At 40.0% G+C, this 17,784-nt stretch overlaps 1 protein-coding gene across 2 annotated transcripts in view; it reads left to right on the top strand.

The window, feature by feature from the left end:
- Positions 1 to 17,784, top strand: part of cdc42bpb (CDC42 binding protein kinase beta (DMPK-like)) — a 199,287-nt gene that overhangs the window by 151,286 nt on the left and 30,217 nt on the right. For both annotated transcript variants that reach the window (XM_072490425.1, XM_072490426.1), the window contains exons 16-21: positions 3,123 to 3,228; positions 4,995 to 5,119; positions 5,270 to 5,375; positions 6,473 to 6,621; positions 10,840 to 10,937; positions 11,081 to 11,160. In XM_072490425.1, the coding sequence (XP_072346526.1) occupies positions 3,123 to 3,228; positions 4,995 to 5,119; positions 5,270 to 5,375; positions 6,473 to 6,621; positions 10,840 to 10,937; positions 11,081 to 11,160 (664 nt within the window). The remainder of the gene's footprint in view (positions 1 to 3,122; positions 3,229 to 4,994; positions 5,120 to 5,269; positions 5,376 to 6,472; positions 6,622 to 10,839; positions 10,938 to 11,080; positions 11,161 to 17,784) is intronic.

Here is a 17,784-nt window from a genome sequence, read left to right on the forward strand (position 1 = left end):
AGGAAGAGAGACCAGTAGGACATCGGCGCAATTTGAGAGATAATATAATTTAATCACTTATTATTACAAGTAGGCTTCAATGAAGTTACTGTGAAAAGCCCCTAGTTGCCACATTCCGGCGCCTGTTCCAACCCGCACTGCTGCCTTGTTCTGCATTACAAGCCAGCTATTTAGCCCAGTGTGCTAAACCAGCCCCTCAGGAAGGAGGAGAAAATAACTGATCTGAAGGCATGGCCTTATTTTATTAATAGTTGAGTTTTGTCGTTGATCATGACATTATTTGACTTTGATAGTTTCCACGCAGTTAGACTTGTACAACTCTGCTTTTCACCAGCATATTCTCCTGCATTTGTTTAATGCAGGCATGATGCTCTGTTATTTATGGTCGTTTCTATATTTTCAATATTTTTGTTGCATACCAAGTACATTCTGTAGTTGTAAAGGAGTCATTGAGGTCTGCAGCTCAGAAATGGCCCGAGAGCCCATCGCATCTGTGCTTGTCAAAAATAACCACTTAACTATTCTAATTTCATTTACGAGCACTTGACACGTAGCTATGTCTGCCTTGGCATTGCAAATGCACGTCTAAATACTTCTTAAATGTTATGAGGGTCTCTGTCTCCACCACCCTCTCAGGCAGCGGGTTCCAGACTCCCACCACCCTCGGGGTGAAAAAATGTTTCCTCATATCCCTTTAAACTCCTGCCCCTTACCTCAGATCTATGTTCCCTGGTCATTGATCTTTCCACCAAGAGGATGATTTTATTCCTGTCCACTCTATCTACGCCCCTCATAATTTTGTACATCTCAATCATGTCCCCCTCAGTCTCCTCTGCTCCAAGGAAAACAACCCCAGTCTATCTATTGGGGCTGGTTTAGCACAGTGGGCTGAACAGCTGGCTTTTAATGCAGAACAAGGCCAGCAGCGCGGGTTCAATTCCCGTACCGGCCTCCCCGAATAGGCGCCGGAATATGGCGACTAGGGGCTATTCACAGTAACTTCATTGAAGCCTACTTGTGACAATAAGCGATTATTATTATTATTATTATTATTATTATTATTATTATTATTATTATTATTATTATTATTATTATTATTATTATTATTATCCAATCTCTCTTCATGGCTGAAACTTTCCAGCCCAGGCAACATCCTGGTAAATCTCCTCTGCACACTTTCAAGTGTTATCATAGTCCTCCTACAATTTGCATTCCAGAACTGCACACAATACTCCAGCTGTGGCCTAACCAAAGTTTTATACAGTTCCAGCATAACCTCCCTGCTCTTAAACTCTATGCCTCAGCTAATAAAGGGAAGTGCACCATATATCTTCTCAACCACTGTATCCACCTGCTCTGCTACCTTAAGTGTACATGCACACCAAGGTCCCTCTGATCCTCGGTGCTCGCCAGGGTCCTGCTGTTCATCATGTATCCCCTTGCCATGTTTGTCCTGCCCAAGTTCATCACCTCACACTTATCCAGATTGAATTCCATTTGCCACTGATCAGCTATCTGACCAGCCCGTCTCTACCCTCCTGTACTCTTAAGGCTATCCTCCTCACTATTTCCCACCCCACCAATTTTCGTATCATCCACAAACTTACTGATCAACCCATCTACAATCATGTCTTGATCATTTATGTAAACCACAAGCAGCAAGGGCCCCAACACTGATCTCTGTGGGACCCACTGGACACGGCTTCCAGTCGAAAAAACACCCCTCGACCATCACCCTCTGCTTCCTGCCACTCAGCCGATTCTGGATCCAATTTGCCAAATTTCCTTGGATCCCATGGGCCTTTGCTATCAGTCTCCCGTGAGGGACCTTATTAAAAGCCCTACTAAGTCCAGGTAGACTACGTCAAATGCATTTCTCTCATCTACAGGGCAGACTAAAATAGCATTGTGTACTGGCATGAAATTTAGGCTTAAATATGGGCGGCACAGTAGCACAGTGTTTAGTACTGTTGCTTCACAGCTCCAGGGTCCCAGGTTCGATTCCCGGCTTGGGTCACTGTCTGTGAGGAATCTGCACGTTCTCCCAGTGTCGGCGTGGGTTTCCTCTGGATGCTCTGGTTCCCTCCCACAGTCCAAAGATGTGCAGATTAGGTGGATTGGCCATGCTAAATTGCCCCTGAGTGTCCAAAAAGGTTAGATGGGGTTTCTGAATACAGGGATGGGGTTTCTGAATACAGGGATGGTGTGCTCTTTCCAAGGGCCGCTGTGGACTCGATGGGCCGAATGGCCTCCTGCACTGTAATATCTATGATTCTATGAAATGTTCAGCTATGTTTAAAAAAAAAAAATAAAAAAAAAAAAAAAATTTACAATTGGAAATATTGCTACTTACCCTATGTATTGATGCAAAAACTATGGAACATTTATGGAGTCCTTCAGAGAACTCATTCAACAAAATGTTCATTTAAAATTTGAAGCTGTAATTGTGAAGAAATCTGCAATGTCCTATTTTTCAGCCATTACGACATTTAATCTTTTAATATCAAAGTTCAAAACCAGTTGACTCTAATTTCCAGTAAACCATTCTTAGTTTGATAATATTCAAAAATCCATTGAACAAAAACTAATTTAGTGTAATAAGATATACTAGATATTGAGTCTGCAAATGTTTTAGGTTAAATTTACCACCGAGCCTTCAGATGTATTTCATTCCTAATCTGTCTATGAACATGATTTTTTTTTTTGTTGAAAAATTCAATTACTTGATATTCCTGCCAAGTATTAAGAGCAATGCTTTTAGGATTACAAAAAGCTACACTGCCGCTATTAGATCGTTATGTATTTTGAACCATAAGCCTCATTTTTCCATTCTGCTTAACATATGCGATAACGATACTATAAAATAAGTAGTGAAGCTGTGAATGATTCATCTATTTTCTACCTGAACCTTCGATATAGTTCTGATAAGTAAGAACCTTGCCGATTTAGCCCAAGGTTTAGGTTACTGCTCGCATTGCCTTTTGCAGACCATTTTCTATATAGACTGTCACTGATGCTGCATCAAAAAAGACCCACATTCTGTATAACTGAACAAATAAATTGCCAATTTATAACACAAATATGGAAAAAAAATTTGAATATATCTATTTTCTTATGTACAGGCACAATGAGATGGAGGAAACTCTGGGTGAACTGAAAAAGAAGTATGAATGTGAGCGAAACATGCTCATTGAGGAGAACAAGAAATTTTCAGTTGAAAACGATCGAGTAAGTCCCTTCACTTGATATTTATTTCAGTAATATTATCATCCTGTATCCAAGACTTATGCTGTTTTTTAGGTTCTATTCAGGGAATTGTTCATAGCAAACATCGATGTAATTACCCATGCATTCATTTTTAATGTAAAGTATGATACATGCAAACATTTGTAAGACCAGATTTGTATTGGAATTCATTTTGGGTTGGAATCAAGTCATTTTTAAAAATGAAATAAGTATATCAAAAAAGTAGCAGTAACATGATAGGTTTCTGCACATTGCTGCTGACCCATTTTTATTGACTGGCAGAGCCAGTTGATGTCATCTGGATTTGTAACTACAACTTTGAAGAAGAATTATGGCAGCTCAAAGATGGGGCTCATATTAAGGAATTAGTCAAAAGATATGGGCAGGAATTCTCCGACCATTGGGATTCTCTATTCCCACTGTCAGCACACCCCCGCCCGTTGGTTTCCTGGCAGAGTGGGATGGCTTTAATGGGAAATCCCAAACGGTGGGTAGAGGGAATCCTGCCGCCAGTGAACAGCTCGCCGCCGAGAAACACGTGCGGCTGGGGGGCCGTAGAATCCAGCCCAATATCTAATCCAATTACGATCAACTTTTTATTCAGTTGTAGAATTTCAAAATCACAGATGAAATAAGTATTGTTGTGTTTACAGTGTATACAATGTGTACTGGATATAAGTTACCTGTAATAACTGACATTAATTCTATTGTCATGCACCTGCAGTCTTGTCCCATCGTTTGGCGCTGGACTTATGTTAAATACTTAGCTGAACATTTTTCCGAAGGATTTTAAACAAAACGCTACATTTTTACACTCTACTTTTGGCAACTAATTTTTAAGCATAATAAGAACAAAATTGTTGCCAGTTAAGCTCATCACTGAATCATTTAAAGCCAATCATCGTTGAACCCACTGGGATTTAAGTGTTGTGATGGGTCTCTGATCAAAGGACCCTGCATCTAGGGAGAGACGAGGAGCCACTGAAAGTCAACCTATCACCCCCCACCTCTTTTGCTGGTGACACGCTCCCTTCCTGAACCATTCACCTGTATCCAGGGAGCCAATAGTGACCTCTGATGGAGACCTCAGAGCATTGCCCACAGCAGTCACTGCTCCCAGTGGCACTGCTGGAAAAGGAGAGATGCCAGACTCTGCTGGCCAGCAGCTCTTGGGGTCAGGGTTTCCACCTTACTGGGGTTTTAACCCGGCGTGGTGCCTGATGCTGGCCAGTTAATTACAAAATAACATTGACCCTCCCAGACAGAAGTGACAGAGGGTTTATAGTGATTCCTCAGCTAGTTTTGGGGAACCCCATCGCAGGAACTAAATTCTACCCAGCATTTCAGGTGGATTATCTTTCATCTGTTCTGTATTGGGCACTACATTTGATCTCGATGATCCTAGATGCGCAATAAGAAAATCAGCCAGGGTTCTCCCTCCTGATTGTTGTTCAGTAATATCTGCTGGAAGTGTACATGCATGGAGTTTAGAAAATGACAGGATGAGATTTATATATTTTCAAAAAAATATAGTCTAACTCATATGGGCTTGCCGAATATAAAGCATTTAATCTAATTTAGTTTTTAGACTCCTATGATGATTTGAGTTTTTACTGGAATCAGGTAATGGTTGGTTCAATGTATTTTTATGATAAAATTCTATTTGTGCACATGGAGTTTTTGCTAACTATTCACTTGGAAAATATTTGCGTATTCCCAACTTTAAAATTACAGCTTTTGATTTTCAGATGTGTACATTTGTGGACAAGCTTACGACACAGAACAGACGACTTGAAGATGAATTGCAAGACCTTGCAGCCAGAAAAGAATCAGTGGCTCACTGGGAAGCTCAAATTGCAGAGATTATACAGTGGTATGTATTGGTATTCCTTTAAATATAAAACTGTTTCATAGCCACTGTTGTGGTCATTTATGTGACTGTGTTTCCTCTGGTATTTGTAGGTTACCTTGTATTCTTTGTGTAGTTAAATCATTATATAACAAGGAAACTTTTTTTTGTTAGGGTGAGTGATGAGAAGGATGCAAGAGGATACTTACAGGCTTTGGCATCCAAGATGACAGAAGAACTTGAGTCACTGCGCAATTCTAGTCTTGGTTCAAGAACACTGGTATGATTGTAATAATCATTTACTCTGGTTTAATTGAATCCTAAACATAATCTTTTTCTTTGTTTTTGTTGAAGAAGGAATGTTAGTTTTAGAATAAATGAAATTATGTAATCCACATTAGAAATATTCATTTACAACCTTGAAAATCTTGGGTGGCGAAAGCTATAGGTTCTAAGCCACAGCACCATTTATAGGTGAATAGTCTCACAATGAAGTTACTTTTCTAGGAAACTTTTACCTGTAATTAATGTGTGGATGCACGTAATCATAAAACCAATGTTTTTGCAATATCAATATATTGCTTTGTGCTGTAATTGTTAAAGTTACCTGTTAAATCTCTAATCCTGAATAATGATACAAATACATGACAGCATAGGATATTTCTGGAGAAGGTGGTGTTTTATTTTTGTTATCGGTCATCTCCAACCTGAGGGCAATGTGCTTTGATTTTGTTTGTGTGTTAGAATAACAAAGTACTTGAGCAAAATATGAAAGTGCATCGGCATTTAACTGTTGGAGAGCATTACAGTCAACGGCCCTGCAGGATTCATTTATAATATATTTTCGTGTTTGATAGGGCAGCACAGTGGGTTAGTCCTGCTGCCTCACAGCGCCGAGGTCCCAGGTTCGATCCCGGCTCTGGGTCACTGTCCGTGTGGAGTTTGCACATTCTCCCCGTGTTTGCGTGGGTTTCGCCCCCACAACCCAAAGATGTGCAGGCTAGGTGGATTGGCCAAGCTAAATTGCCCCTTAATTGGAAAAAATTAATAGGGGTACTCTAAATTAAAATATATATAAATATATTTGCGTGTTTGTAATGAAAGCATAGTATATATTATTATATACAACTGCTATTATTGTATTTAAGAAGGGAATAGTGATAATGCCCCCATTAAAGTTTAGAATTTACTGGACCTAATAATATGAAAAGCCAAATTAATATCTTTAATTACTATCAGTATAGATCATTATCAACATAGGATGTTTTGAAGAAAAGTTACTTCAGCTCCCTCATACTTTCCGGACTCAACTCCACCGAGTTATTAATATTTTTCAGACTAACTGATATGTTAATTTCCTTTGTTATACACTTGCAGGATCCATTGTGGAAAGTGAGACGCAGCGCAAAGTTGGATATGTCGGCTAGGTTAGAGCTACAGTCAGCTCTTGAAGCAGAAATACGTGCTAAACAATTGGTACAGGAAGAGCTAAGTAGAGTGAAAGCTACTAACATGGCATTTGAGAGGTATGACTTTCATTATTAAACTAGCACCTGATGCTAGATGTTGGTGCGTCTGTTCAAGAACACTGCTGTTCATTTCCCATGGCTTTGCTCACAGAATTGACCAGGCCTCAACAGAAACCATCTTTAACCATTCACTATTCTAGTCTCCATAAATCTGAAGAATTAATAAACATAGCTCCAAAGTTCTGCAGGCTTCCCTGTAACTGTTTGTTGGGTTTTCAACTTGAATTTTCACATGCTTAAAAGTTTTTCACCCTAAACTTTCATAGTAACTTTTAAATAATCAACTTTGTTAAATTTCTCATTTTTGGCTTGAAATAATTGTTTTTGCTAATTTGATGGGGATATATGAAACTTTATTTTAAAATAGAAGCAGGAATAGGCAAAGCAGTCCCCTTCAGCCTCCGCCACCATCTAGTTAGATCATGGCTGATGATTTATCTCAGCCACACCTTTCCCATCCTATTTGCATAACCCTCATTCCAATTATCGTACAAAAATCTATTGTTCTCAATCTTGAATTTGCTCACGGTGTTGTTCTCAATCTTGAATTTGCTGAGCTTTTATGGCCCTCTGGGGTAGACAATTCCAGTGATTCACAACTCTTTGAAGAAATTACTTCTCTAATCCGTTCTAGACAGTGTATCTTTTATCCTATGTCTCCTACTTCTAGACTTTCCTGCCAAGGGAAACAGCCATCTACCCTGTCAAACCTTCTAATTGTACACGGTCATGGTTAATTAAGAGTGCTGTCTACCCACTATAGAAAGGAAATTAGCCAAAGAACATATAGCAGACTTGTCCAACTGATTCCAGGGATGAGAAATTGCTGTTTTGAAAATAAGTTTGCGGTACTGAGTTATTTCCACTCGAGCAAGGGTTAAGAGGAAATTTAATAGATATATTTAAGATTATAGATGATTTGATCGGGTGAATGGGGAAAGGCAATTTACTCTGACTGAGGAGTTAGTAAATCGGGATTTCAATTGGAGACTGCCACCTGAGATTGAAGAAAAAGGTTGGGATAAATTTCCCTCCAACAAGTCAGTGAGGTTTACAACAGGTATGTAAAGACAGGAAACAGTTGAGGGATCCCGCTGGGGGCACCAAGGTAAGAGGAGAAAGGAGGTTGCCATGATACCTGCAAGATGGGGGAGAAAATGTGGGTTGTCCCACAGTGCCTGCGTGTGGTGATGTTGAGGTGGGGAGGAAGCCGTAATGCTTGTGATGGGGATCCTCCATGTCTGTGGGGTGGTGGGGTTTACTTTCTATACTAATCAGGGCGCCCTTTAAAGTTGGCGCCCCAATGTCTGGTCCCAGCTTGGCCTAGCCAGACTGGCGGTATAAACCCCACCCACTTTTGTTTCCCTCAGAGAGCCTGAAACTCTGCTCGAAAAACTCAGCTATGCAGCTGGAGAGCTACCTGCCAGTTTACAGTTGGAGCTTGGCGCTCTTGAGGGGCGGAATTGGGAAAATTCCACCCATCGTCTCTGTTTGTAACTGTAATTTCTCATCTCTGATATGTTCGTGGTGAATATCTGCTCTATGCTCTCTCTAACTTTCCTTTCCTTTCTGTAAATGACACACAGCAGTCTTAACAGCATAGTTGCACAAATCCCAAGAGGGTTTGGATAGGTTAGATGCTGATAGACTGCTTGCCTTTGCTGGAGAGCCTAGAACTAGGGGACATAGCCTCAAAAAGGATCAACCGTTAAGGATCATTGGGAGGAGAAATGTCTTCACTCAAAGCTTTGTGAATCAGACATAGGAGGCTGTGGTGACCAGATCATTGAATATATTCAAGACTTTTGTACAGTTGGGGAACTTGGGGCTGTGCAGACAGGATGAGAAAGTGGAATTGAGTAAGATCATCAGCCATATCTAATTAATTGTTGGTGCAGGCACGAGGGACTGTTTGGCCTACTCCCATTTTTAAAAATCCATTCTATATATTTTTTAAGAATACCAAAGGCATAACTGTTTCCAGACCAAACCCAGAAATCTTACCACGCTAATTAAAATTGGGCAGCATGGTAGCACAGTCGTTAGCACGGTTGCTTCACAGCTCCAGGGTCCCAGGTTCAACTCCCGACTTGGGTCACTGTCTGTGTGGAGTTTGCACGTTCTCCCCGTGTCTGCGTGAGTTTCTTCCGGGTGCTCCGGTTTCTTCCAACAGTCCAAAGATGTGCAGGTTAGGTGGATTGGCCATTCTAAATTGCCCTTAGTGTCCAAAAAGGTTAGGTGGGGTTACGGGGACAGGGTGGAGGTGTGGGCTTAGGTACGGTGCTCTTTCCCATGGCTGGTGCGGACTCGATGGCCGAATGGCCTCCTTCTGCACTGTAAATTTGATGATTTACTAAATTTGACCAATTGGAAAGCAAACAGCCAAGAGACACAAATTAAATGCACTAGATTTGAGAGACTGGAGCTTTATGACACTGCACTCCTGAGGGAATATAGCATTGGCAGAGGTGCCATCCTTCAGATGTACCAGCACAACCATTGACAAATTATCTGGTTTATGTTCCAATATCATACGAACATGCAAGTTAGGAACAGGAGTAGGCAACTCAGCCCCTCGAGCTGTTCCACTATTCAAGTAGATCGTGGCTAATCTGATTGTAACCTAACCCCATATTTCTGCCTATTGCGATAATCATTCACCCCCTTGTTAATCAGAACTCTATATAGCTCTACTTTAAAAATATCGAAAGACTCTGCTTCACGGCCTTTTGAGGAAGACTTTGCCAAACACACAACCCTCCGAGAAAGAATTTCTCTTCATTTCTGTCTTAAGTGAGCAACCCCTTATATTTAAACAGTGACCCCCTAGTTCTAGATTCTCTGACAAGAGGAAACATCCTCTCTGCATCCATCCTGTCCGTACCTCTCAGGCTCTTAAAGGTTTTGATCAACTTGCCTCTTACTCTTTTAAAGTATAGTAGATACAAGCCTAACATATCAAAACTTTTCCTGGTAAGGCAACCTGTCCATTCCTGGTATTAATCTAGTAAACCTTCCCTGAACTGCTTCTAACACATTTACATCTTTCCTTAAATAAGGAGACCAATACTGTACACGATACTCACCAATGTCCTGTACAACTGAAACATAACCTCCCTACTTTTGAATCAACTTCCCTCACAATAAACACTAACGTTCTATTAGTTTTCCTAATTACTTGCTGTATCTATATACCAGCCTTTTGTGATTTGTGCATTAGGACATCCATATCCCTCTGAAATCTCTCACCATTTGGATAATCATTTTATTCCTGCCACCAAAATGGAGAATTTCACATTTGCCCACATTATAATCTGTATGCCAGATCATTATCCACTCAAGGGTTAACCTATCTTTGTCCCTTTGTAGCCTCCTTACATCCTCTTCACTATTTACTTCCTACCTACCTTTGTGTCATCAGCAAATGTATCAACAAGAGCTTCAGTCCCTTCACCCCAGTCATTTATAAAAATGTAAAACGTTGAGGCCCCTGTGGCACACCACTTATCATACTTTGCCAACTAGAAAACAACCTATTTATTCCAACTCCTGTGTTTCCTGTTAGCTAGTCAATCTTCAATCCTTGCAGTATGTTACCCCCTGCCTGATTGCCACCAACTTTTCCAAGTGCCCTGCTATAACATCTTCAATAATGGGGGCTTCTAGCATTTTCTCCCTAATAGATATTCGGCTAACTGGCCTGTAGTTCCTGCTTTCTCTCTCCCTCCCTTTTTTAATGAAGGAGGTACATTTGCTATCTTCTAATCTAAGGGAACCTTCCCTGAATCTAGGGAATTTTGGAAAATTAAAACCAATGCATTAACTGCCCCATTAGCCACTTTTAAGACCTTAGGCTGAAGTCCATTCACACTCGTGGAATTTTCGCCATAGTTTCAACAATTTGCTGTGTAGCACTTCCCCGGGGATAGTAATTTTCCTGAATTTGTGGATTCTTGCTGCATTGAAATAGGCTGCTGCGTTTGCCCACAAAATGCCCATAAAGCAGCAATTCTTTGCTAATGCAGTTAATTGGGATCTCATAAGACACTATATAAATGCAAGATTTCCATCTGATTTTTGTAACTGGCAACCAGTGTTAAATATTGAATGTTAAAATCTTGACAAATTTCTTTGCTTATGTGTGAAAACTTTTACGTTGATTGAATTCATCTTGGTGTTCTGCATTCTGTCTCTATCATGAAAATTTTATTCTAGTAAACTGAAGGAGGCAGATGCCAAGAATCAGCAGTTTGTAGAAGAGATACAGAATTTAAAGAAAGAATTAGAGGAAAGCAGAACCAGAACAGAAAAAGGTTAGTTACATCTGCAGCATGTAACAGCTTTACTATGTAAATACAAATGTGAACTCTTTTTTTTTAAACAGATCTGTATGGCTAGCTTTTTTTTTTAAAGGAAGAAATTCTTCATATTTTTGCTTGTTCTTTTTCTTTAAAAGGTCTCAAACTTCCAGATTTTCAGGATTCCATTTTTGACTACTTTAACACCTCTCCAATTCCACATGACTTGGGATTTAAAGTAAGTGCTCACAATGGAGTAATAAATTCAACCCCCAGGAGTATTTTATCTGTGGTGGTATGTACATTTTAGCTGAGCTGGGCAGATATTATAATATATAATGAAAAATAGGACAGAAAAATGGATTTGCATGGAGTAGACAGTCTTACCACATCTACATGGAATATGTTTCACAATCTTTTACAGCAAATTGCCACAGTTAGAGAAAAGCCGTAAATGCTGAAAAGCAGTAGGTTTCAGTAAGGAAATGCAAATTAGATACGCAGGAAAAAAGTGTGCTTGCTGATTTTTGTGACTAGTTCATTCAGTCCACACTCCATTTTTCAAGCTATGGTCCTTTAGAACTTTAAAAACAAATTAAACTAGTTGGACACTTTGTGACATTGCATATGCTAATTCCAGACATCTTTCAAGAACATGTAAAGCATTTGGCCTTTATAAAAATGACATGAAGGTCTTCTTTTGATCAAAATTGGTTATACCCAAATGCAGCAATCTCTTTGCGAGAGATGATTTCCTGATTTGACTTTTGAATATGCAAAAGGGAATTCACTAAGTGTATTTTTCTCATATCTGTTACACAAAGGGCTCTGTTTCTTCCTCGTCTACATCATCTCTCCTAGCATTTTGGGAAGAAGTAAGTTTCTGTGCGTGCTTTGTCACCCTAACTTGTTGGCACTTGCATAACCTGACCCTCTGAGCTAGCTGTGCTTCCTTATTCCAATCCTAATTACTTCTGCTGTAGCTTTACATGGACCTTCCCGTACTTACTGTTACTATTATTGCTAATAATCTTTGAAAATTACTTGTGTTCAAAGTACTCAAATAGTCATATTTCCCAATGACTTCAAACTGCAGTTACCATTGTGGTTGTACTGGGGGGGGGGATTGAATTATCCTTTGCCCCTTTTATAATGCAATTCATCAGCCTACCAGACATTTAGGTTGGCATTTTTGAAAAGGTTTGTATTTCATTGCAATACCAAATAACTGTAGACGGAGTTCAAATAAAATAGGACAAATTCTTTGAAATGCTCCTCAGTCATTGTACCTGGTGGTTTGAATTCATCCAAACAATTTAATTATAATGTATCTGACGCAAAGATTCAGGTGTTATTTTGCTCTGTTATTCAGTAAAGACCAAACCTTGTGCATACTTAGTCACCAATTCCTATTTTCTGGTTCCAGCGAGGGCTTTACAGGTACTTATTTGAACTCCCGAGCTTGTAAAACCATAACATTTAGTGTACACATAATTAATCTGCATCCTAGACTGTTGGGATTTACAGAAACTAAGTGATGTGCAGTTCACTCCTGTCTAAAATATTGTTTTTAATGTACTGTTTCAATGATTATTCTTGTTTTGCTGCCTACTCTTTTCAAACTTGATATCTTCCATCAAGCCCTGCTTTATAAAGAACAGACATGTAAGGAATTATTTTACCATACCTGACGGCATCCTTTCTTCAGTCAGTTGTAGGTGAAAGTTTAAGAATTCATGCTTGAAACAGTGACTCCTTCTGTTAGAAGATCTCACTTTAACATATTTCTTCGATGAAAGTACTTTGTGTGCAATATTAAAGTATGCCCTCTAATGAACTAGACTACAATATAACATTTTTAAAAATCAAGGGCCCGTGACCATACAACAAAGAGCAGAATCATAGAATTCACAGTGCAGAAGGAGGCCATTCGGCCCATCGAGTCTGCAGCGGCCCTTACAAAAAGCACCCTACTGAAGCCCAGGTATCTACCGTAGCCCCATAACCCAGTAACCCCCACTTAACCTTTTTGGACACTACAGGCAATTTAACATGGCCAATCCACCTAACCCGCACATCTTTGGACTGTGTGAGGAAACCGGAGGACTCAGATGAAACCCACGCAGACACGGGGAGAACGTGAATAACTCAGTCATGAAATTAGATTGGTTGGGGTGGGGAGTTACTTGTATATCTGTGGCTGTGTTGTACCAGTCCTGAGTTGTATAATGTAGAGCATTTTAAAATACGAATACTTAAAATGTGAATGTATGCTATGACACAATTATATACTGGAGTATAAAGAAAATGTTGCTTCAAAATCATCCTCCTTAGAATCTGGCTTTTTTCTCTTCATTGGTACTTCCTTTTAACATCATTAAATTGGTTTCAGAGTTCAACAAAACATAGTGAGCATTTTCGCTGTCAGTTCACTAACTTCATATTGCAAATTGTTGAGAAACTGCAAAGAATAAGTATACATGTTTTCTGTGGATTTTAAGTTGCAAAATAAGTAATAAAATAAAAGGTAATTCGTGAATTTGAACATTAGATAGTTATTTCTTATCTAGAATCCAACTTTGTTCATTTTATTAAGTATTACCTTACATTTTATTTGTATGTCATTGAGATAATGTTCACCATATGAGATTAGCCAAATGGTTAATTGAATCACATAATATGTCACCAAGTTATCAGGAGTCACAGGACGCTAATTAGTTTTAAAAACAAGGAAAAAACATTTATTAAACGTGAAAATGTTAGATTATAATGGAATTCCCCTTTACTCTTCCCCCCCCCCCCCCGCCGGTTAGCTTAAGAAATGCACACAGATTTAAAGATTGACGTTGGTTATGAAGTGCACCTTAAGCTACTATGCCCTCAGACGGAAATTACAGACCAATTAGTTTAACATCTGTTGTTGGGAAATTATTAAAATCCATTATTAAGGAAGTAATATCAGGACATTTGGAAAGTCAAAATGCAATCCACCTGAGTCAGCATGGTTTTATGAAGAATAAATCATGTTTGACTAATTTGTTAGAGTTCTTCGAAGATGTAACAAGCCAAGTGGATAATGGGGATCCTGTAGAGGTAGTATATCTGGACTTCCAGAAGGGATTTGATAAGGTGCCGCATAACACACAAAATTAGATCGCATGGGGTTAAGGGTAATTTATAAGCTTGAATAGAAGACTAGATGAGGGACAGAAGACTGAGAGTTGAGATAAATGTATCTTTTTCTGGATGGCAAGATGTAACTAGTGGAGTGCCAAAGGGTTCAGTCCTTGGGCCCCAACTATTTACAATCCATATTAACAACTTGGATACAGGGAAAGAAGGTTCAATAGTCAAATTTACAGATGACACTAAAATAGGTGAGACAGTAAGTTGCAATGAGGAGCTGGATATAGGGGGTTTAGGTGAATGGGCCAAAATGTGGCAGATGGAGTTTAATGTGGATAAGTGTGAGGTCATCCATTTTGGTCAGAAAAATGGAAAGGTAACTTGTCTAAATGGGGAGAGACTTCGGGGTGCTCTAGTGCAGAGTAATCTGGGTATCCTCATGCATGAGTCGCAGAAAACTAGCGTGCAGGTACAGCAGTAATAAAGAAAGTAAATGGAATGTTAGCATTTATAGCTAAAGGAATAGAGTATAAAGGTAAGGAAATGTTGTTGCAACTGTACAAGGCACTGGTGAGACTGCACCTGGAGTATTGCGCACAGTTTTGGTCCCCTGATTTGAGGATAGATGTAGTGGCATTGGAGGCAACTCAAAGGTGGTTCACTAGATTGGCTCCAGAGATGAGGGGTTAGTCTTATGAAGAGGGATTGAGCAGGTTAGACCTATACTCTAGAGGTTAGAAGAACATGTGGAGATAAAATTGAGGTATATAAGATGATAAAAGGTATGGATAAAGTAGAATTGAAGTAGATGGGTCCTCTTGTGGGGCATTCTAGAACAAGAATAAGGGGAAGCAAATTTAAAACCGAGGTGAGGAGAAACTACTTCCCCCAAAGGGTTGTGAATCTGTGGAATTCGGTATCCGAGAGCGGGGTGAATGCTGGGACAGTGAGTAAATTTAAGCAGGGGTTAGACATATTTTTAATTAGCAATGGGTTTGAAGGGTTACGGAGAACGAGCAGGATAGTGGAGTTGAGGCCATGAAGAGATCAGCCATGATTGTATTGAACCATGGAGCAGACTCAAGACGCTAAATTGCCTACTCATCCTAGTTTTTATGTTCTAAGAAAGAACTATTCTGTCTAATTCCACATTCCCAGCACTGGGTCTGTAGCCCTGTAGGTGACAGCATCTCCAGCACAAATCTGGTGTTCTTGATGAATAAAGGGAAGCAGGGGTTATGGGGAGAAGGCAGGTGAATGGGAATGAGGAACATAACAGCCATGATCGAATGGCGGAGCAGACTCGATGGACCGACTGGCCTAATTCTACTCCCATAACTTATGGACATTAACACAAAAAGTCACTCTTAAACACACAAGATGACCGTGGTCAAATGCACACTGCACTCTGAACCCAAAGTGTCTATGGTTTTCCCCCAGATGATTGTCGCATGAGAATGTCCAAACTCCGCTCCCAAAAACACACTTTAAAATCTTCTCATAATAATGCTTTCCCTTTGTGGTTTACATTCCAAAATCCAGTCCACAAAGAACAATACAGCACAGGAACAGGCCCATCGGCCCTCCAAGCCTGCGCTGATCACATGTCCTATCTAGACCAACCGCCTGTATCCTTCTATACCCCATCTGTTCACGTGCCTTAAGACAGATAAGTCTTAACGGTCGCTAATGTATCTGCCTCAACCACCTCACTTGGCAGTGCATTCCAGGCCACCGCACATCTCCACTGAACCCTCCCCCCCCCCCCCCCTCACCTTGAACTTGTGCCCCCTTGTAATTGTCATTTCCGCCCTGAGAAAAAGCCTCCAACTGTTCACCCTATCTATACCCCTAATAATTTTATAAACTTCTATCAGGTGACATGAAATGAAATGAAAATTGCTTATTGTCACAAGTAGGCTTCAAATGAAGTTACTGTGAAAAACCCCTAGTCGCCACATTCCGGCGCCTGTTCGGGGTCGCCCCTCAGCCTCCGTCTCTCTAGGGAGAACAGTCCCAGTTTATTCAATCTCTCCTCATAGCTAATACCTTCCATACCAGGCAACTTCCTGGTAAACCTTTTCTGTACTCACTCCAAAGCCTCCACGTCTTTCTGGTAGTGTGGTGGCCTTAATTGGACACCGTATTCCAAATGTGGCCTAACCAACGTTCTATATAATTGGAACATAATATTTGAGCTTTTATACTCCAGGTTTTACAAATGACACTTTGAAACAAAGCGTTCATTCCACCTTCAACAGTGAACCCAGTCCAGGATTTCACACCAAACCCTTAGGATTTCTTGGTCTTGCCTGTTGTGCAACATTCTCACAATTGCTTTAACTCTTGACTCCAAGCAGTATTAAAATTACACCAAATGTTTCATCTACCTCTGAAGTCTACTGTCCCACTTCAAATCTAGTTACTACAATTGGCTCCTTAACTCAGAACACTTATTGTTTGCTCTTCCTTGAATTCTTCTGAACAATGCATTGGTCTCTGTTCACTTAACTCCAGACTTCGACATTCTTCTGTCCCAATTCCCTGGTTATCTGGACTGCAACTTGTTTTTTAGGAAGCCTGCCTCTTTATGGCTCCCGTCCTGTCCAGTCTTTCTTGCAGAGTTAAGAGATGTTCACTCCATAAGACCATAGGAAATGGGAAAAGGAGTAGGCCATTCTGCTCCTCGAGCTTGCTCCACCATTCAATAGGTTCATGGCTGATCCAAAATTCCTGGCGTCCACTTCCCATCCTTTCCTTGTAACCCTTGATTCCCTTGCTGATCACAAATCTATCTTTCTCAGTCTTCAATATACACAAGGACTTAAAAGCTTTTTGACTTACAAGCACCTCCAGATGCTAAGCAACACTCACATGCATTTTACACTAGCCTATTTGAGCACAATAAAAACCCTGTTGGATCTTAAGCAACCCCCACACATGCAAACACCTTTATCTAGCATGAATCTAACTATAGGTTTTACCCTTCCGGGCACAGGAATATTAAATTAAACCAACTGAAACTTAAATGTTTTACTAATACAAATATAAATCCCTCATAGCTAACTTTTTTTTCCTAACGCAATTCACAGAAACTTGCAAATTGTCTGCTTGTGTGAACATTAGATCAATAAAGGAAAAGTTTTAACTGTTATAATTCCAACAATAGCCCTTTGACACATGGTTCATATTTAAAAATTAGATCTACTTGGTATTATACCAGAGGGTCGCCTCCATCAGGGATGCCATGTTTAGCACGAGTCTCCAGGAAAAATAAAGTAAGGGGGGAGAATTTAAGAATAAGGTACTTCATCTATATTGACAGAATTTCACAGGCTGTAGCTAATGGTTGCTAGAGTGTTCTCAAGCTGCTGAGTGCCATAGTGCATGTGCAATTCTGTATGTGGTTCTGTATTTACAGCGTTGTTCACCATTTTGTAGGAGACTTGGAGGTTACATGATTGAAAAGTTGGCATGAGTGAGTTAACCTTGCACTGCTGAACTTTGCTGAAGTGTTCTCATTGCATTATGGCGCATGTTTGTTTCTCAACAATTTACCATTCTAGATAACACCATGCTGTACAGTACCTGACCTGCCTGTATGGGTCGATCTTCATCGACTTAATTGTAGATTTTTTTTGAATGCTGTAACATAGATTTGTATCGCAATCCTCCTGAAACTGTCAGAGCATCAGATAATTCCAAATCCGCTCACTGCATATACAGCAAGTATGAT

This window comes from Scyliorhinus torazame, chromosome 2 (genome assembly GCF_047496885.1).
Source record: "Scyliorhinus torazame isolate Kashiwa2021f chromosome 2, sScyTor2.1, whole genome shotgun sequence".
Taxonomy (NCBI): domain Eukaryota; kingdom Metazoa; phylum Chordata; class Chondrichthyes; order Carcharhiniformes; family Scyliorhinidae; genus Scyliorhinus; species Scyliorhinus torazame.